Source organism: Lissotriton helveticus, chromosome 5_1 (genome assembly GCF_964261635.1).
Source record: "Lissotriton helveticus chromosome 5_1, aLisHel1.1, whole genome shotgun sequence".
Classification (NCBI taxonomy): Eukaryota; Metazoa; Chordata; class Amphibia; order Caudata; family Salamandridae; genus Lissotriton; species Lissotriton helveticus.
Window position 1 is genome coordinate 302765609 of NC_136065.1, and position 22361 is coordinate 302787969.

Here is a 22361-nt window from a genome sequence, read left to right on the forward strand (position 1 = left end):
CTATCAAGGACATTAAGCCCTCTGGTGCTGGTAGGAGCAACAATCTTTGTGCCAGAAAGCTTCTTTCCTTTTACATTCACTGCATTAGCTCCTCTGTATGTTTTCCAAAAATGGCACTGCCCAAGGATGGAAGGTTTAGGATTTTCAGCTGGGCATCCGGTATGAAGGTGGTAAGGAGAAACCAAGAGGATCTTCTCAAGGTCATGCCATGGCAACATCATAGTACTTTGAGCTCTGCAGAATTGATAAGCATGCTTATTACTTAATTAGACATGGAGAACACCTTCCTGAACCATTTGATAGAAGTCTTGTTTGTGGTCTTTCAGCAGAACATTCACACATGTATGTATGTTTTCCAACAGGCACAAGCTCCCTAAAAAGCTCTTTTCTCCGAGAGCTTTCAACACTGCTGAGGCTTTTGACAATCTATTTATCAATAAAATCCATCCTCCTATCACCCCCTCAGATGGGAATGATGCTTTCTGAACTGATGCATGGCATTTCCTGACAGCGGACAATATTACATGGTCTAACTTAGAATCCATCCTAAGGAAAGCAGAACCCTAAGGCATGTACTTTTTCATAAGCCGTGGACTGGACTCTTTAGGTATGGCTAGTATAAGAGATTCTTTATCTAATACCTACAGCAAACCTGGAATAAGGAATAAAACGGATTAATGTAAATTATAGTTTGAAGTGTCTCCACTATAAATTATATTGCAATATGAGTTATTATGGTCTGATTGCAAGCCCACTGAGCCAGAACGTCTTAGAAAGTGGAGATGTCTTTAACAAGTGAAACTCGTGATGAGGTGCCAGTCAGCAAAATTAGAGTACAGCAAGACAAAGTGTCATCATCTGGGCCCTCACAAGATCTAAAAAGAAATGGAGATCCTCTTTTGCCCACATTTGAGAGGGAGCTTATCTTCCTCATTGTATCTGGAGAAGAAAGGCGTCCCAATGGAAGTAATTAGCACCAGGGTAGGTGAATATCGAAGAGACTGAGGTCTCTTTTGAATCGGCAACAGAGATGTTTATTTACACACAAATACCGGTTTCAAAGCAGAAAAAGGAAGCAGCTGGAGAGGCGTCAATGCCATCAGCAATGGGTCTTCTGATGGTACTATGATGCCTGAATGTGTACAGTTAATAGGTGTCCAAGTGTGTTCTCAGCATCACTTCATCTTTTGCTAAAAAGAATGTGTTAATGAAAGGTGCCTCAATGTCGATTTGTGCAACACCGAGTGATGTTCTAATGCTAAATGATAAAAAGCAGTGTGTCTTGATGTTGCATGAGTCTGTGACGTCATGCGGGAAGACCGAGTGCTTTGATATTGAAGATTTACCCGACACTACGTGATGCTGGGGCTTTGACATCGATAAGGATCCCATTCTCCATGGTTCCGTTCACCAGCACCAAGACAACTGAAGTCAAATGGAAGTGCCAATGTGGCAAAACCCGAGTACAGTGGTGCTTTTTTCTTCTCCTTAGAGTTGTTTTCCTCTCTTGATCTCCCTCTGGTAGAGTCCACCAGGACTAGGGGCACCATTGCAGTTAGTGGATCATTCCATGGTGACTGTCAACTTTCTTTTACATGTCTTCGGACCAGATGTCCTTTTGTTCAGCTCTCAGTCTAATGCCCTCCCTGTCTTTCTGTGTCCTTTTAGACATTTCGGAGAAATAATTAGATGGCTTAGTAGAGTAAGATACAATAACACAAACAACGAAGGCCTATAGTAGCCTTTTTCTCCCACAAGAGAAGCACTACCTCCCAGAAAGTAAAGCATGAGGAATGAAAAATATAACGGGAAATGCTAAAGAAAGCCTGACAAGCTTCTTCAGAATGAAAGACATTGAATGGAGTCAAGAAAATAATGCTGATGAAAAAACTGTACAAAAAGTAAGTTCAAAACATTCACAGTGAGGCATTGCGAAAGATGGGATGGTGGAACAGACTGACTCAAGAGACTCCGCTGTGGCACAATGGCCGTTTCCCCCAGTTGCTGGTCCTCCCTGGATTCCGCGAATCGGACAACATTGGAATGTCTACGCTGGGTGATGTTATGCGCAGCACGGTGCTGAAGTCCTTCTAGGACATTCAGCCGGCCTTCCAGATGCCGAAGACCCAGTTTTTAAAATATTTGCAGTTTTGGCATGCTATTGCTCCCAGTCTGGAGGGTCTGGACTCACTGCCGGAGTTTAGCCCCGTGGAAACCAAGCTTTTTATGGGGGACCACAAGATCTCCAAAATCTATCAATCTCTGATTATGCATTGCTCCCCTTCCCTGCAGTGTCTGCGGGAGGCCTGGGAGGGAGATGTAGGCCAATTAGAGGAGGAGGACTGGACAGAGGCTCTGGCTTCACCACGTGGGGTGGCTATTGCCATGCGCCTGCGACTTATTCCGTTTAAATACCTTCACCGGGTTTATTTTACCAGGGTTAGGCTCTGGAGGGCGGGCTTGGTGGCTTCCCCGGAGTGTCTGCGATGCGGGCGGGAGGAGGGGACTCTGATACATACTGTATGGCACTGCACTGGTTCGCTACAGGAGAGGGGTGCTAACTTGTCTCTCGGAGGTTCTGGGATGGGAGCTTCCGCACTCCCCAAAATTAGTTCTCCTTCATGTGATCGAGGGGCTCGGGGGCGACATATATAAGCGTCATCTCCTGCTCCTAGGCTTCACATTAGCAAAGAGAGATATAGCTAAGGCATGGAAGGTGGTAGCTGCCCCATCGGTCTCAACCTGGAAAAATGGTCTAGACTTTAATATTGGCCTTGAGCTCTCCATCTTTGAGGCTAGAGGATGCCCTAGGAAGCACTATAAGATCTGGAAGCGCTGGGAGGAGTATCGGGGTCTGGACCTGGAGCCCCCACGAATGACCGGGGTCGTAACCCAGAGTAGTCGGTTGACCGCCCCCATTCCTTGCATTTCCATATGTGCAGCTTATGATCCCTCAATTGATGATGGTATGGTGGCTGTTGAGCTTTTGGGTGGACTGATAGTAGCTGGGTTCTATCATATTTTGTTCGGATTGGGGGCGGGGAGGGAGGGAGGTGGGTGGGTGGGTGGTTGGTTGATTGGTTGGTTAAAGACACTGATTTTATTTGTATCGCTTTTTAAACTTTCCTAGTTCTCATTATGAAAAATGGTCAAAGTCATTGTTTTTTGTCTCTTTCATGCGGCATGTTGTCTCTGGGATTCAGAGGTCTGCATTATATGTGCTATTTTGACAAATAAAAAAATAAAAATAAAAAAAAAAGACCTTCACAGTGTACCAAGACTCCAATCTCACAAACCAGAAAAAAGAGCGGTCTCTCCAAGGCAACTCAGTAGGCAGGCGTCATGGGATATGAAAGTCCTGGAGTCTCAAAGTGAAATGGACGTCTTTTAAGCTTTTCTAATGTTAGTGTCTAGCTGGCTTCATGTTCCTTCTTTTTTAGACTAGTCTGCCTTGTTAGGTTCTAGGCTCTGCAAGGAGAAACAGTCCTAAAACAATTTGGAACATGTAATCTCTGATAGGCTCTGGCGAGTGCTTGCCTGCAATAGGTATGTTGGACTCTTGGTCAACCTTGAGATTTATGGATTTAAAGTATTTTGGGGTCCATGCACACTGTAAGGGAATTAGTCTACTATTTATGACTATCAGAGAAGACCCTATGATGCATCATTCTGTTTCTGACTCCTGCAGCTGCCTGGAGGCAGGGAAGGGGTTTAGGAACTGGGGTATGTAAAGGCCGTTACTGATGCTGTGTAAAGACAATTAAGAGCACGGAAGATACCATAATTGTGCTGTACCCCTCACTGCCATGGACAAGCTCTACCTTAATCATCAAAGGCAAAACGAGTCAGGCGATGACAACCACACTGTCAAGCTGACAACAACAGCCTGGCTCTCCTTTCACTGCCCAGGCTGACCATACGTACATGCCCTTCTCTAAGCTGCCCACTATCGCCCAAATTCGAAGTTTAGATACAAACATGACCATGCACAGAGTGCTCACACAGAGATCTTTACAATCAAAACCACAACACGTTGACCTACCCCCACAAGGATGTTTCCTAATTTGCATGCTCCCAGAGGTCCTACTACATGTGCATACAGACCAGCATCACCCATGACTCCACAGATCCACCCTCAACTATCCACATAAACACATACAGGTGCACACATGCAAGCTCTCAGCCAACTCTAAAGACAAACACATAAAAGGCAGCACCAAGACGTACTCGACCCCCAACAATGGGACCCACAAAAGTACAAAAACCGTGTTGCTGACCTTCATAGTTCTTCCAGAGTACAGATGTTACTCTTTGTAACGTAGCCTGCATTGGAATGCGGGACCTCACTCTTCCACACTAGATGCTTCTCACCCAAGCAACATGGCAACTGTGAAGGGGAACTGGGCCTGGTCCACCTTGGATTAGGGGAGTCAGCTCCAACGTTCCATCTAACAAATTTGGATCTTCGGAATTATCTGGCATCAAAAAGACGATAATTTCGGGCCTACTGACAAGGCTCATCCTGTGCCCATGCAAAAGGGCGCTTTTCAGACTGATGCAGAAATATATGATGGTTTCAATGCAAGTCACAGTGGGTCTATGGAGTGTACTCTAGAACAATCCAGTTACGTGAATAACAGTTTCAGCCTGCTATGAGCGCTGCCATCAAAGGCACCCATAACCCAATACAATAGTATCTATCCATTTAATGACAAACTGCTTTCGATTACAGCAACAGCTGGTGTAGAAGGAGTGAGTGGCAGTCAGTGCACACTTCTCAGCCTCCTCATTTCAGAGGAACGGTCACGGTCTTGAGGCCTAGAGGGTAAAGCTGGTGACGTGTAACTGCTTTCTCCAATTCTGCACCTTTCCAATCATATCTGGTTCTCTTGCACACATCCCAGCATCCTCTTTTTGGAGAAAGGAACTTGAGGCCTAGCAGATAAACCTGGTGACATGTAACTGGTTTCTCTAATCTGGACTGTTCCCATGAGGCACAGGGTCAAGGCTGATTTGCATATGGCCATGTCTGAACTGGGGTGGTGTGGAGTGCAAAAAAACGATGGATCTAGGCCCAGATCTCTGTACTGGGGTGAATGTATGACATTGTTCTGCATTCTGTCCATCAACTGTTGGTTTTGCATTTGTCACCCCGAGTGGGATGGGTATGCTCAGACGTGAGTCCCATGCTCTCCACACCACTGGAGTCAAGCTATCCTGGTTGAAGACGGCTGATAGCCAGAAACCGGCCCTAAGATGCTTGATTCCGGTCCAGGAAAGACATGGCTTGGCAGTTCGGGCTGGACTGTTCCCATGAGGCACAGGGTCAAGGCTGATTTGCATATGGCCATGTCTGAACTGGGGTGGTGTGGAGTGCAAAAAATCGATGGATTTAGGCCCAGATCTCTGTACTGGGGTGAATGTATGACATTGTTCTGCATTCTGTCCATCAACTGTTGGTTTTGCATTTGTCACCTCGAGTGGGATGGGTATGCTCAGACGTGAGTCCCATGCTCTCCACACCACTGAAGTCAAGCTATTCTGGCTGAAGACGGCTGATAGCCAGAAACCGGTCCTAGGATGCTTGATTCCGGTCCAGGAAAGACATGGCTTGGCAGTTCGGGCTGGACTGTTCCCATGAGGCACAGGGTCAAGGCTGATTTGCATATGGCCATGTCTGAACTGGGGTGGTGTGGAGTGCAAAAAAACGATGGATTTAGGCCCAGATCTCTGTACTTGGGTGAATGTATGACATTGTTCTGCATTCTGTCCATCAACTGTTGGTTTTAGTTTCTCTAATGTGGCACCTTTCTAATCATGTCTGGTTCTCTTGCACACATTCCAGCATCCCCTTTTTGGAGAAAGGATTGTGAGGCCTAAGAGGTAAAGCTGGTGAAGTGTAACTGATTTCTCTAATCTGGCATCTTTCCAATAATGTTGTCGTTCTCTGGCATGTGATGGAAGGAACGCAAGAGAGAATTTTGTGAGAAGTTGGCCTGGTATATGCTGTCCACTAACTTCAGTTGCTGGTCACTTCAGGGTGATCAGGGGCTTAGTAGACAAATGCCCTCCAATGTCGGTGCTTCAGGTGAGAAGACTGGATGCTTGACTCTGCAGCCACGGGGACCAGGAGACGATGACAATGACCAAAGTCCGGAGGTGAGCTGTCCCACGAAGGATGTCAAGTGCTGAGGGGTCAGTGTCTGAATCAAACATCAACAAGCCATGGCAAATGCAACCCATGTGGGCAGAGGAAACAAGTCACAGTGAGGACCGGCAAGTCCTGGAGACTCTCCAAGCTATGGGGAGTCAGGGCACGTCTGGAGCAACCAGGGAAGCCCAAGAGAAATCAAAGTCACAGGGACCCACAGGCCAACGGACCAGGGATCGCTAATGGACCTCAAGCTGAATCATCAAGTAAAGGCCAACAGAGCACTTGTGGAGTGGAGGCCGGAATTCTTCGGTGGAAATACTGCTCGGGTCAGGACTACACGTAGCCCAAAGCACAGCCTTAGGGATTGCCTAAAAGCATATGCTGCTACAAAAGTACACGGTGCACAGGGGTTCGGGTTGCACGGTCCCCACGAGGGATACTGGTCTCAGAATTGCTGAGAGAGCAGATCGACCTCAGAGGCGCTCAGGAACCCACCTCCTGTGTTGCAGAAATCTTCGGAGTCCTCAGGAGCTCGGGAGATGCAAACCGGTCAAATGCATTAAGGTGCCTGCTTCAGCAGGGGCGTAACTCCTTTATACCAAGGGAGATTCTTCACTCGTCCAGCGTAGTGTAGATCGTCTAAGTTCTTGGTTTCTGTATGCAGAGTTCAGTTCAGGTAAAATCTAAAATCCTGTAACCAGGGTTCCTACTTTATACCCAAGGAAGGGGTTGGAAAAATTCTGAGGACCCACCTATGGGAGGGTCAGGACAGAGGGGTGGTTACACCCATGTCCTTCGTCCAGTTTCGTGCCAGAGCAGGAGCATTTGGCTCCTGCAATCGGTTTGAGCTGGACTATGCACAGGGACACCTCCTTGTGACAGGAAACCTATTGTCAAGTCTTCCCCTGCTCAAGCTCAGCTCAGCAGCAGGAGGGCAGATGCGTGTCTGTAGCTGGCAGTGATGCCCAGGTCGAGAAAGCTGGTACCGGGTAGACCGGTGACCCACAGTAGTGGTTCTACAAGGGAGGAATCATACCTCCCCCACCAGATTCCAAGGTGTTTGACACCAAACAGGACATGTTTCTAAACGGCCATTTTAAAGTTAGCATTTACAGTGAGGTTCTAAAGCACTTAAGTATATATGGTTTGGCTGCATCACAGACAACCCCGGAGATTCGATTCCGAAGGCTGCAGAGGGGCTTTGCTCATGCAGGGGCACCCGCTCACACAAAACCCAGCTCCATGCCTTCAGGATTGATAGAGCCTGCCATAGGGGTGACTGACAGGTTTATATGTGTAGTGATTTAGAATAGATATAGGTAACCTATATCTAAGTAAGGGGTGCATTCACCACCTTACACAGGCTGCAGTAGCAGAACTGTGGTGTCGGTTTGAATGGTCTCTCAGGGGTGGCATAATACTTGCTGCAGCCCATGGGAGGCCTCTGGGGCACCTATTCCCTGGGTACATGGTGTACCATATACTAGGGACTGATAAGGGTACCCCAGTATCCAATCTGGAGAGTACCTAAAGTACATGCAACAATTTAGAGGAGAAATCAGCAAGGCCGGGGTCCTGGATAGCAGGATCCCAGCCAGTCTAAGCCAAAAACAGTGATTCATCAGCAAAAAGTGGGGGTAACTATAAGAAGCAGACCCTACTCTCCTACAAATGTGAAATGATATGATTTGCAATGATAGAAATAGCAACATTATTTGTATAATCATTAAGATGTAACCTTCTGAGAGAATTTCAAAATGAACTTCTTGTGACAGTACAGCCGTTTAATGCTGGAAGGCGCAGAACCATGTACAAACCATTCTCCGTTTGAGGCATCCAAAGATCTCAATCCCACTTACCCCAACGCACCTTACGTAGTCAACACTATATTATGTTAAACTGTTAAATACTGCACTGAGTGGAAACTCCACCGACAATATCGACTGCATAACTGCTTCCACTGTAGGGGCCTGTGTTCGACCTCGGAGGGACAGGTTCAAATCCCGGGAGGTCCGCCTTTCATTCTTCTGAGGTCGATAAAATGAGTACCATTGAGTTGGGTAACAATAAACATCTGTTATTCAGCGCAAAGATACCCTTTTGGGTAAACGTGCGCTACAAATGCACGTTATGCTATGTTACTAATCCATACAAATTCATTACTTAATTCAGAATAGGTGAAATGCGTCTTTATCATTCAACACAGCAGATGTTCGGACCCCAACCAAGGTCTTGTCATATCTCACCCTGCACATGATAGCACCCCTGCACAGCTGCACTAGTAAGTTCCCTCCAAGCTGCAGAGTAGGGGGTCCCCGACAAGTACATTGCACGTCACTGACGACGAATTGTCATTCCAAAAATACACTGAGACTTCAAGAACTTCCTGCCCCCCGTCGACTCGCGGAACAAAAACTCTGAACAGTTTAACCCTAGGTATGCACAGCATTTAGCTAATCTCTGCAGCATGATGTATTCAACCCCCACCCCCTCGCACCCTCGCCGTTCTCTTTATAGCTTTCCAGCTAGAGGTTGGTATTTTAGTTCAATACTGAGAAAACCCCCCCGGCTTCGAGGAATCAAACCCTAATCTTGACTCTTAACACTTCCTGTTTTTAAGTAGTCGACAAACCACACTCCAGAAGCATGATGGGTAACTGTGGCTAGAGGGACGGGTTTACCTGACCATCAACTGTTCACCAGTGTTTTCAGCAATCAACAAATAAACAACCAGCAAAAAAAAGGGTTAAAAGAAAATCAGGTGAGAGGCAAACAGCTGGAAACCGGTTTTGGAAGGAAACGGAAAAAGAAGGTAGACGGGCCTGAGAGGATGGAGGAGAAACGAAGAGAAGAAACAAGGGGCTAGCCGAAGATTTAAAATGAAAAAAGAAAAGGGAAGAAATACAGAATGAAGTGAACAGTAACACGAGTTTTGGACAAATATAGATGAAAGGAAGTGGTGAGAGCGCACAAAATGTAAAAGATAAAAAAAAGGGAAGAAAGGAGATGCAAGAATGAGAAGGAAAGTAAAGAGAAATAGGCCGAATGGGGAGAGGCAGATAACAACCACATGAGGAGAAAAGAGGAGAATGTGCAATTGTGGGACAAAGGAGACCATGCTCAGAAATGAAAGTGGGCAAAGTGGGTGAAGAGGGTAATAAAGGAGTAGAGGGGAGAGTAACAGCGGTAAAAGGAGGCAAGCAATTAAAGAGGGCACACAAGAGGTGGTTAGGGCAGAGAGATCAGAGATGATGGGATGCAGGTTGCCAAAAAAATGAGCTGGAGAGATGAGGAAAAAAAAGAACCTTTGAGGAACTGAAGGACATAAGAGTTGGAGGGTGTGAGAGAACCAGGAGAGTCAAAAGTAAATGTAACCAACCTTCAATCCATCTTCTGCATTCACCTTGCAACCCTGCACCAGGTCAATGAAAAATGGCTGTTCAAGACTCCACATGGACACGCAGGCTGGCTATGTGGGAACAAAAGTGAGTGAGTACCAGGTCACGAACAACAAAGGACACATGCCATCCCTAGATTCGCTTGTAATTCAGACTACCCAAAAACTACACAGGAGGTACCAAGATACTAGACCCAAGTGGAGCCAGTAGACATGTCAAGCTCCTCCCTTCCAAACATTCTTTCTGGTACCACTGTACTGGTATCACTCAGACCAACAAAAATTGCAAAGGGGATGGGGCTCTATATGTAATAGCTGTACTGGGCAGGTTTTGGGATCTCTCGCACACACCATCTTGATAGGCTCAAGGAACTTTGTTTAGAACCAAACAAAAAAAAACATGTTGAGCTCTGTCTATCCAAATCACGTACCAAGCCTGCAGTGACAGCAGTCTGAAGGGGGACATATTCAGAATCACCTTTTTTTCAGGAAGAGGCGGTGGCTTGATGCGTATCTTCGGAACCTGTGTGATACAGTTGGCTTGGTCATCCTGCATTGCAATAATGGAAGAGCAGTGAACCATCGTAAGGTGAGGATTGATGCCGCGATACAGGCAATTGCGGATGTACTGAAAGAAAAAAAGCAGGATGACAATACAACTTTACGTGGTCTACCAGCAGATGAGATAAGGAAGAAAGCAGGATAGATCGATAGATAAAGGTCCCATTCAGGGGGCCCCAAGCAAGTGCTATCGTGGGGCTTGAGAACATTTGCCGGTCATGTCCAAAGTCCATTCTACTATGGCTCTGCAAACTAGGACATGTACAACACCGTCAGCATTTGACTCTGTGGTACCAATGGCAAGGATTCACTAGCCCAGCAAAAGGCTTCATCGAACTTCTGTAGGAACCTTGTTTTCTCTTCCCTCACTTCAGAGTCTAGGTCTCCTCCCTCCAGCTGCAGGAAAGTAGCAAAACGCTTCTACTGTTTGGGGTATTATCCTTGACTCCAGCTTACCTGATAGTCAATGTTAGGGGTATCCAAAGTGGATTCCAGAGGCTTTCATTACTTTGGCCGACTCAAACACTAAGCATGTACCACATAGGCTACACACACACTATACACTTAGGATGTTAGCGTTAGGAGCTGGGTAAGTGCTTACAAGCAGAAATTTAGACAAGTGGGCCAGTAGGCTCCACTACAGTAACACAGAGGAAAAGTTCTGGAAAATAGGAAATTACAGAACACAGTAGGCTGCCACCACAGCTAACCCATTACAAAGATACTAGACCAATGTCAATCAATGAGAGAGCTTTTGGCGATCTCCTCCAGGCCACAGGACAAGTCCAGGACATTAGGCTAGGCCTCTGCTCACACTAGATTAGTGTGACGTCGGGGTCAAAATCAAAATCCAGGCTCCAATATATATGTATGCAGTTGGGCACTCAGGGCAGAGAGACATGACTACAGGGGATATTCATGTGCCAACAAAATATCTATATACATACATACATACATATATACATACATATATATATATATATATATATATATATATATATATATATATATATATATATATATATACACACACACATACATACATATTACCTACTGATGGTCACCAGTAGGTAGTTATAGTAAGGACCTAGTTTCCGTAAGAAGGGCGTTTTTTGTTTTGCTAATAACTTTGGCGCTGTTTGACGAATCTTGGGGATACAAAAGGGGATGATGGACGGAGCGTTTGAGCAAATCAAACACTCACCCCCAGTCAACTGATCTGGGTTTAATCCATCACCATTCTTTAGCTCACTCAGCCAGCCCAGTTCAGACATGGTCATATGCAAATCAGTCTGACCCTGTGCCTCATGGGAACAGTCCAGCCCGAACTACCAAGCCATGTCTTCCCTGGACCGGAAACAAGCATCCTGGGACCGGTTTCGGATTCATAATCCTCATCAGCCAGGCTATCTTGAATCCAGTGGCCAAGTCAGCAAGGGACTCACGTCTGAGCATACCCTGCCACACTTAGGGCAAACAAAGCGATACAAAAGGGGATGATGGACGGAGCGTTTGAGCAAATCAAACACTCACACACAGTCAACTGATCTGGGTTTAATCCATCACCATTCTTTAGCTCACTCCGCCACCCCAGTTCAGACATGGCCATATGCAAATCAGTCTGACCCTGTGCCTCATGGGAACAGTCCAGCCCGAACTGCCAAGCCATGTCTTCCCTGGACCGGAATCAAGCTTCCCAGGACCGGTTTCTGGCATTACAGCCGTCTTCAGCCGGGCTTGCTTGACTCCAGTGGCAAAGTGAGCAAGGAATCTCACGTCTGAGCATACCCTGCCAACTTAGGGCAAACAAAGAAAAACCAAAAGGTGATGATGGACGGAGCGTTGACAATACAAACACTCACCCCCAGTCAACTGATCTGGGTTTAATCCATCACCGTTCTTTAGCTCACTCCGCCACCCCAGTTCAGACATGGCCATATGCAAATCAGTCTGACCCTGTGCCTCATGGGAACTGTCCAGCCCGAACTGCCAAGCCATGTCTTCCCTGATCAGGGAACTGAAAACAACCCTCCTCAGGTAGTTCATAGTGTTTAGTCTACGGATGAATCTCAATGTAACACAAGGGTTACATTGGCTTAGTGTTTGCTGTGTGCAAATATGAAGACACGCTGCATTTGCTCAGAGTATCCTACACTTATAGCATTTGCTAGCATAAATGATACCAATAGTTTACATACAAGCTAATCATATTAGTGAACATTCCCTTTCCTACTTAGTTGATCAGGATTGAGAACATTTCCTGGGATGGGGGGGACACGCCACCCAGACAGGTACCCGCTTATGAATAACTTATAAGGAAAAATCTACGCTAGGGAGTGTTTGTCCTCCAATGGTCTGCCTTTCCCCTCTGCTTCCTGCAGCATGTCAATTCGGGATTCTCTAATCAAGCTATACAGACTTGATATCCTATGTTCCAAGGCTTGGGGTATTATAATTTGGGCTAAGAGCTTGAATTTAGTGGGTTCACTTGGGAAGCCTATCAAATTGACTTTTGCAGAGTGGTGTAATCCATAATATGGGAACACATTAGGGGCTGTGATTTGTCTGCCTGATTTATAAGGGGCTCGAAATCAGAACTTAATTTCTCTATATAGCTCCCTCCAATTGTGAAATACCTACTTTCTCTAGTGAACGTATGACCACATGCTCTTCAGTAAACTGTAACACTGGATAGTGGAGTATGGGAAGGGCTAAGACCAGGATTCCAACACATCCAATTCCATGCCCATCAGCCCCTGCACTCTCCAACCTCCTTCAATGTTTCCCCAGCGGTATTTGTAGCAAGAATTATTCTACTTGTTCCAGTATTAAGTACAGCATTACCTGTGTTGAGTGAAATCAGTGTTGTGGATAGTACCCCTGTACTTCCAAACAGCCAGACTTCAAGTCTGGAAAATGCAGCCTCCCTCTTTCAGGAGTGGCTCCTTTTCAGGGGCTGTAGGTTGTCGCCCTGTAATCTGTGAGACCAAGGAGCCACTGATAAATTAAATTATTACACTTGTAATACTTTAATATAGCAGTGTTCATGTAAACACAACTTATGCATTTACATGAACTCTACAGGGTTTAAGGTCAGCCCTCTAGGGCTCTGTTGAAAATTGGGTTTCTGGTTTGCAATAGTATGCACCCTGTCTAAACAAGAACCATTATCCTAGTCAGGGTAAGTCACAACATACCCTAAATGATCCTGTGCTCCCCTTTGGTAGGTAAGCACAGAGCAGTCAGGCCTAATTTAAGAGGTAATGTGTAAAGTATTTGTGCAACACTTCAAACAGTAACAAAATGAAATCACCACAAAAAGACTCCAAACCAGGTTGGAAAAACACAACTCAATTTTATAAATAAAGGAAGACCAAAACGACAAAATACCCAATAAGTGTAAGTTGAGATATTAATTTTTAAAGATTGAATGTGAAACTAAAGCTTAGAAGCAATGACCGCTTATTTGGGATATCTGGTCACGCTCGACCAGGGCAAAGTCAAAGGTTCAGGCTGAATGCTATAGACCATGGGCCGGATTACAGGGACCCTGCAAGACCCGCTGAACAAAAGTACCTTGATCCTGGGCACAACAGCGAAGATGTGTGGTGTAGCTGAGAGATACGTTGGTGTCAATCTTGCAGTTGAGGTGATGTGTTGATTGTCTCCAAGGAACAATTTCGATGCTTCAGTTCTGAAAACGATGCACCGGTTCAGAGATGCAATGGTTCCAATGCCGATGCCCTGGGTATCTCCACGCAGTCGAGGGAATACATCGATCGTCTCCCCACAGTGAGCGTGATGCGATGGTTCTAATGCAGCAGTTCCGATGGCGATGTGCTGGTTCCAAGTGCGATGAGCCATCCTGCTCCCAAGATGGCAACGGCGTGTTGATTCTGCTCTCCCAGCAGAATATGCATTGGTGCTGTAGCAGGGCAGTACTGAGCTATCTGTGCCTCAGGATACTTTCAAGACAGTGGCTGAGTAAGTCAGTTTCGGCAAGAGCCTGTCTCTGCCTCACTCCCTGTGCAGTATATTTTATGGCTATAAACCAATCCTTAATTAAGTAAATTCAGAAATTGACTTCATTTGTTTGTTTCTAACATGTAAAGCATTCAGAATACACCTGGATTCCAGACTGGCCACTCTGACCTCATTGCACAGACCTGTGGATTCTGGCCACACAGGCCCAGCTCTTGACACTATCACCATGTGAGCTCCTCATTTGGATTTCTGATGTTGGCCCTTCAAAAGTGCCCGACTGGGCAGGCAAGACTTCAGGCTCGCCAGCCACACCTGACATCAAAAAGCCTCTGAGGCCCCGCACCGCACTGGTGGTGCCTAGCTACAGCAGTCCCATTCCCACAAGTATTGTCCAGTAGTAAGTGGTCCCGGATGGTGGCAGTGTCCTTACCAACATATAACACCAACCACCTCAAGGTATCTTCAACTGCTACTTAATCTTGGAAACCCTGGGATGGAGCACTGCAGTATAACAGCCATCTTGGTGAGCAGCCAAGGCCCGGATTCGCAACCCAGACTGAGCAACCTAGAATGTGGACTTGTCAACTCTTCTGGAGGAGTAATCTGAGTTGTCAGTATGGGCAAATGCATTTCTTGAGGTTGTGTAACTGGGATTGGATGTGCAGTCATGTCAGCCGGGGGTGCCTTTGGAGGAGTTTCTCGGCAAGTTGGATATAAATCCTTCATCAATTTTTTCATGGAGTTCAAGAGTTACTTGGGCACCTGAACCATTTGTGCACCTGACAGCCTTTCCAGCTCCAGAAGGTGCCCATAATACAATGGTTCTGGTAGCCATATAACTCCCTGTCTTCATCTGAATCGGAGGTCATGGATGTCAAGATCACAAGTCCCTTAGCCTGTGGGGTAGTTTCAGAAAGCATGTCATTAACTGAACATAGCTGTTCTCCATCAGTATCCTGGACACTGTGGCCTTTGCTATGTGCAGATTCAGAGAACAAGGCATCCAAAAGCTGCTCTGGTGGCTCCTGTGTTATCCTTTTTGAGAACACTAGCTTCAAGAGAGCCAAAATCAAAAGATTATGTGTAGGAGGCAATGTGGGAATCACTGTTGTAATACAAGCGGCGGATGAAGAGGTTGTCAATGCCATGGAAGTCAGAGCATTAGTCACTAGTAGACTGTTTGCTGCAGGAAGAACTAGGGATGTCAGTAGTGGCTTCATCGACAATGGTAGCTTACAAGTCAATGATGGAGTTCTCGTCCACGGTGGGATCTTAGACTAGGATATAGTCTTTGATGACAACGGGGTCTCTGCTGTGGATGCCAGGTCTGGTTTAGTCAATAAAGTGGTGCACGTTAATTGTGGTTTTGTACTTAATGGTCTAGAAACAACAAGAGTCATCACAGTATACACTGACTTGATAAAAGACACTGTTGTCTTACTTTTAGATCGATATGGTGATAAAGACTTCTTCAAATCTGATCTGGACCTGAATGATGCCGATAACCCTTAACCTGATTAGAAGTTTGCACCTCCAAGGAAGGCACAGAGGAGAGGGTCTTTTCTTGTGAGTTGCACAGTCCTCAGTTGAAGTACCTGTGACATGATCCTTTAAGGTGGACATTTCTAGCTTGTGTTTCTAAGCTTTCAAAGCAATGTTTTCAGCTGACTTTTGAAGAGAGTCCGCATTCAAGACTTGCAGCAGCCAAATCTCTTTCTTTTAGGGTTTTGTTACAGAAAGGCCCACAGATATCACAATTGCTGGCTATATGGCCAGATGTATAGAGGCAGAAAACGCATTCTGTGTGTGGGTCTGCAATAAAAACCTTCCTTACATCACACTTCATACAGCTTGAAGAAGGTTCTTGTGTGGGATGCATCAGCCATGATGCCCAATCAAGTAGAAAAAAAAAATATATATATGGTTTTTAGTAATGAACGGAGCAGATACTCTCAACCTTATGTAACAGAAGAGAGATATGAGTCTTTCCTGTGGTTACAGGGTCAAAAGCACAATCTGAGGAAAAAAATGAACAGAAGATAATTCCTTGTTGCTTGATACCCATGTGGTAAAATCTAACAGTTGGAGCCTCAGAGGAAAGTTAGATCCCTGAACCCCCTTACCCCCGTCAGTGAGTTTCAGGTGGCTGATATGCACATTTCTGTTTTGTAGAAACCAGAAGTCTATGCAATGGGTCCTCAGATGCACAGTAGTCCATGTTGGAGGTTTCTGGTCTCCGATTTATTGGAGCCAAGTCACTGCTATTTCTGATTGGTTGGCTAAGACATACCAAAAGACCAGCTTTCACGAGTAGAGTTACCAAGGACGGTGGACAAAGTCCGATATCTGGGAATATATATCCCCCACGATGGGAAGCAGTTTTACGACAATAACATGGGGAAGGTGATAGAAGGCTTGGGTAATTCAATAAGGTTCTGGGACACATTGCATCGGTCTCTGATGGGTAAGATAGCCCTTATTAATCCTGGTTTTGAAAAAAAGATAGCCCTTATTAAAGGGTGATGGTGCCCCACTGTCTCTACGTCATGCAGGGAACATTTTATGAATTCCGAGAAGTTTATTCAGAGAGTTTGACACACTTTTGGTAGAGCTACTTTGGAGCAGTGGGCGATGCAGGTTGGGTCTTGATACGTTGCAAAGGAAGTGGGAGAAAGGGGGCCTAGAGGTCCCGGATCTGGAACTATTCTATTTGGCTACCCAGCTGGATGCTGAGCCAGGCCAAGAGAGATCCCTGCTGGCCGGCGCGTGTGACGGCCATCAGTTAGGATCTGTGCCGATGCACAGCAGACATGTACTTCATGCTTTCCCCTATTTGGTGCAATTGATGGCCAGGCGGTGGGAAAGGACAGTCCAGAGGATACTGTGGCGAGTTCCTTATGCACCGGATCTGGACATTTGGTTCATACGTCCTTCTGACCAGATGGCCCTGCTGATGTCCATGGAAAGAGGGAAGTTGCTTAAACCTGGCCGACCTATACCCAGGGAGGAGATTTAGAACCATGCAGTATGCTATGAACACATTTGCTGTCGGCCCGGGACAATTCCTGCCTTATGTGAAAATAGTGGCCATAATGAGCCAGTTGTGGCTGACCTTCTCTGGCGCTCCTAAAGAACAAGTTACTTACCTTCAGTAATGCTTTTTCTGGTAGATACAATATCTGCCTGTGGATTCCTCACCGTGTGAATATCCCCTTGCGTCAGCAACATTCGGAAATTCTTTTCGTAGCCTCGCGCCGACGTGGATTCGGACGTCATAGAGACACGACATCGCTCGCGACTCCGCTGACGTCACAGACGCCTATAATAGGCCCACACTGGCGTGATGACATCAGTTCCGCCCTTTTTTCCGTGCCTTCGAGGCACACGGACGGACCAATGACAGTAGACATATACACAGTATACGCAGTACAAATATCAAGGTAACACACATAGTGTGAAGCAAATGCAATAAAACATTTGAATTAAACAACTCCTTGACAATAAAATAAATACATTACAGAAACTCCGGTATAGAGAGTGGACAACAGGGAGGCGGGTGGGTCAGCGAGGAATCCACAGGCAGATATTGTATCTACCAGAAAAAGCGTTACCGAAGGTAAGTAACTTGTTCTTCTGATAGATACATCTGCCGTATGGATTCCTCACCCTGTGAATAGAGTCCCACAGCAGTCCCCACTCCCGGAGGAGGGTGTCCACTCTTCTAAACCAGGAAATCCTGGAGGACAGAGAGCGCAAACTGGCCGTCCCTCCTCACCTCGGAATCCAAGCAGTAATGCTTCGCGAAAGTGTGGAGGGAAGACCAAGTTGCCGCCCTACAAATATCCTCTACAGGAACACCTCTAGCCAATGCAGAGGTGGACGACTTAGCTCTAGTAGAATGAGCCCTTATACCCTCTGGAGGTTCCTTACTGGCCAAAGAGTAGCAGATCTTTATACAGAGGACGATCCATCTTGACAATGTTCTTTTATGGACCGCTCTTCCTCTTTTGCAGCCAGCAAACCCAATGAAGAGCTGGTCATCCACACGACAGTCTTTAATTCTGTCCCAGTAAAAAGACACCGCCCTCTTAGGGTCCAGACGGTGTAACCTCTCCGCCTCCTTGGAAGGGTGTGGGGGAGGATAAAAGGTAGGGAGGGTAATAGATTGACCAAGGTGGAAAGGAGTAACCACCTTTGGAAGAAAAGCAGCCCTGGTCCTAAGAACCATTCGATAAGCATGAATGGTCAAGAACGGGGGCTTGGAACTAAGAGCTTGAAGCTCACTTATCCTCCTTGCAGAGGTTATTGCAACGAGGAAGACTGTCTTAAGAGTCAAAAGCCTCAAAGGACATTTATGAAGAGGCTCAAAAGGAGCACCCATCAAAAAGGTCACGACAAGATTTAAGTCCCACTGAGGCACAATAAAAGGAACAGGAGGGAACTTATTCGTGAGACCCTTTAAAAACCTTAAAACTACAGGAGATTTGAAAAGAGATGGCTGATCAGGCAAACAGAGAAAAGCCGACAGCGCAGAGAGATAGCCCTTAACTGTGGCAACAGCAAGCCCTTGTTGCGCCAGAGAAAGGGCAAACTGGAGAACATCAGACAAAGGGCTCTCAAAGGGTCAATAGACTTTCCTCCACACCAAGCGACAAATTTCGACCATCTATAAGAATAGATGGACTTAGTGGAGTCACGCCTGGCTGACAAGATGACATCCACCACGTCAGGCGGGAGAGAAAAGGAATTCAGGTTGCCCCGTTCAATCTCCAGGCATGAAGGTGTAATGTCTGGAGGTGGGGGTGTAGAACCTGCCCCTCCATCTGAGAGAGGAGATCTGCCCTGAGAGGAAGACGGAGCGGCGGGTGAGAGGAGAGGTGGAGAAGATCTGTGTACCACACCCTTCTTGGCCAGTCCGGGGCGACCAATATGACTTGGGCCCGGTCTTGGCGAATCTTCCTCAGAACCCGAGGAATCAAAGGTATGGGAGGAAACGAGTAAAGGAGTTGATTTCCCCAACTCAACTGAAACTCGTCCCCCAAGGCTCCTTGCATCGGATACTGGAGACTGCAGAATGACAGGCAGTGAGCATTCTCGCGAGTGGCGAACAGGTCCACCCGAGGAGTCCCCCACGTCCGAAAGATGTGACGAACCACCTCCGGGTGAAGCCTCCACTCGTGGTCGGCCGACAACTGCCGACTGAGATTGTCTGCACGCACGTTCAGAACTCCGGCCAGATGATTTGCCATCCGACAAATCTGATGGTCCTGAACTCAGGACCAGAGACGCAGAGGCTCTCTGCAGAGACACTGCGACCCCACTCCTCCCTGTTTGTTGATGTACCACATCGCGTCGTGTTGTCTGTCAGGACCTGGACCGAACGACCGCAAAAGGAAGGAAGGCCTTGAGCGCCAAACGTATCGCCCGCAATTCTAGAAGGTTGATGTGAAGCAACCTTTCCTCTGGAGACCAAAGACCCTTGACCTCCAGATCCCCCAGATGAACACCCCACCCTAGAGTGGATGCATCCGTTATTACTGTGGCCACCGGAGGAGGCAACTGAAAAGGCTTCCCCTGAGACAGGTTGCCTTCCACGCCCCACCAAGACAGATCCGCCGCAGCTTCTCTGGAGATCCTCACTGACTCCCTGAGATCTCCGTTGTGTTGATACCACTGCCTGCGGAGGCACCACTGGAGAGCCCTCATATGCCAGCGTGCATGGTTGACCAACAGAATGCATGAAGCCATCAGTCCGAACAGGCGAAGGACCTTCAGGACTGGAACGACCGCTCCATTGTAAAATAAAGGAATCATTTCCTGTATGTCGTGAATCCTTTGAGGAGGAGGGAATGCGCGACACACAGTTGTGTCCAGTACAGCACCTATGAACAGGTTGCGCTGGGAGGGCACCAGGTGAGATTTGGGGACATTTATCAAAAAACCCAACCTGTACAACAACTGGGTTGTCTCTTGCAGATGATGGAGCACTCTCTCTGACGACTCTGCTTTGATCAGCCAGTCGTCCAAATAAGGGAATACTGGAATCCCTAACCTTCTGAGATGCGCCGCCACCACTGCCATCACCTTGGTGAAGACTCAAGGCGCAGTAGTAAGCCCAAACGGAAGGACCGCAAACTGATAGTGCTGCGACCCCACCGTAAAACGGAGATACTTCCTGTGCGACTTCAGGATTGGGATGTGAAAGTACGCATCCTGCAAGTCGAGTGACACCATCCAGTCTTCTTCTAGCAGCGCTTGAAGAACCTGAGCAAGGGTGAGCATCTTGAATTTCTCCTGTTTCAGATAGAGATTCAAGATCCTGAGATCCAGGATTGGACGAAGTCTGCCATCCTTCTTGGGTATCAGGATATACCGGGAGTAGCATCCCTGACCCCTTTCCTGCTCTGGAACCACCTCTATCGCACCCTTTCTTAAAAGAGTTTGCACTTCCTCCTGCAGAAGTAACAGATGTTCCTCGGTGCAAAAACCTTGGCAAGGCGGGTAATTGGGAGGGAATTCCCGAAATGGAAGGGCATACCCATTCTCTACAAGATTGGGAATCGGTTACATCAGATCTTTGGGTTCTCAATCTTGTAGAAAATGGGCAAGCCGACCCCCCACCGGACCCACATGATCCTGAATGGCGGATCTAGGATTGCTTTTCTGAGGCAGGGGGTTTGGAGGAAGTGGAGGAGGAAGAGGCCTGACGTCCACGAGGACGTGCTCTTTGCTTTCCCCTGTATGACCTGTACATGGAATTTTGTTGCTGCTGCTGTTGTCGCTGCTGCTGCTGACCTTGTCGGTAATTCCGAAAGGAAGAGCGACCAAAACCCCTGAATCTCTTGTTGGTCGAAGAGCTCCTTATTTGAAGACCTAAAGATTTAGCAGTTGCTCTACTGTCTTTAAATCTCTCAAGGGCTGCATCAGCCTTCTTCCCAAAGAGGCCAGACCCATCAAAAGGAAGATCCAATAAAGACGCCTGGACATCAGCTGAAAAGTCTGAGAATTTCAGCCAAGCTGGTCTTCTAGTGGCGACAGCAGTGCCCATGATACGCGCCACAGAGTCTGCAGTGTCCAGACCACTTTGTATAACTTGGCGAGCCGCTGCCTGCGCATCAGAGATCACCTCCTCAAAATCCTTCCTGTTAGCATAAGAAACCTTAGGAGTAAGAACACGCAAAGAATCCATAAGGGCATGCACATATCTCCCCATCAGACAAGTGGCATTAGTCGACTTCAATACCATGCTTGCAGAGGAGAAGGTCTTTTTAACAACCTGATCTTGTTTCTTTGCTTCCTTTTCACAAGGAACTTGGGGAAAGGCACTTACATTCTTCTTAGAGCAAGCTGCTTGAATGACAAGGCTCTCTGGTGAAGTATGAGAAGTCAAAAAAGCAGGGTCTTCAGGTGCAACCCTGTACCTTCTTGCCACACTCTTGGAAACTGCATGAGCTGACAGTGGTTTCGTCCACACTTCCAAAATGGGCGCTGTCAAGGCGTCATTAAATGGAAGCAATGGTTCTACTATAGAACTAGGAGAATGTAAAACCTCAGTCAGAAGATTGGATTTAAATTCCACTGTAGGTAAAGTTAACTGAAGAAGATCTGCCGCCTTCCTCATAACCATATGGTAAGGTTGGACATCATTAGAAGGTGTATCAGAGCCTGAAGGTAATTCCCATTCCGGGGAGAAATCCAGGCTATTAGCATCAGCCAGTTCATCAAAACTATCTTCATCCAATTCACCTTCTTCCATATCAGGATGAGATTCTATATACCTTCTTTCTTCTAAAAGGCGTTGGGCCTCCCTTCTGGACCTCTCCTTTACACGCCTCGCAGCCGGATCCACCAACGGCTCCGACGGAGTCGGGATCGACGTCGGTATCGAATCCGAAGGTTTAGCCGGATGCTCTCGAGGTCGCTCTGGAGCGGGTGACGTCGGAACCGGCGTCGACAGCCTCGGTGGAGCCGGAAATTGCCAAGGTGGAGTCGGGGCTGGCATATAAGGCATAAATGGAGCAGGAGGATAGGAGTGAGGGACTCCTAGATTGAAAGCCAGTGGACCTATGGGACCCGAAGGTGCGCCAGAGGGGTACCATGCCCTTGAAAAGACACCATACATAGCATTAAGAAACGCTGATGGATCTTGGCCTGGGGTTGGAAATGGTGGTTGGAAACCCTCAGGCTGGTCTTGTGGAGGAATCGGATTCGGCTCTTCGGTAGGCGCGGAATCCACATCCACTTGAACCTCTTCCTCATCTCGGG

The 22361-nt window shown here is 46.9% G+C and overlaps 1 protein-coding gene across 2 annotated transcripts in view; it reads right to left on the bottom strand.

Annotated features, from left to right (window-relative positions):
• PIK3CD (phosphatidylinositol-4,5-bisphosphate 3-kinase catalytic subunit delta) overlaps window positions 1-22361 on the bottom strand; it is a 628820-nt gene that overhangs the window by 402830 nt on the left and 203629 nt on the right. For both annotated transcript variants that reach the window (XM_078642291.1, XM_078642292.1), the window contains exons 7-8: window positions 10030-10179; window positions 9534-9623 (exon numbers count right to left, since the gene is read on the bottom strand). In XM_078642291.1, coding sequence (XP_078498417.1) covers window positions 9534-9623; window positions 10030-10179 — 240 coding nt within the window. The remainder of the gene's footprint in view (window positions 1-9533; window positions 9624-10029; window positions 10180-22361) is intronic.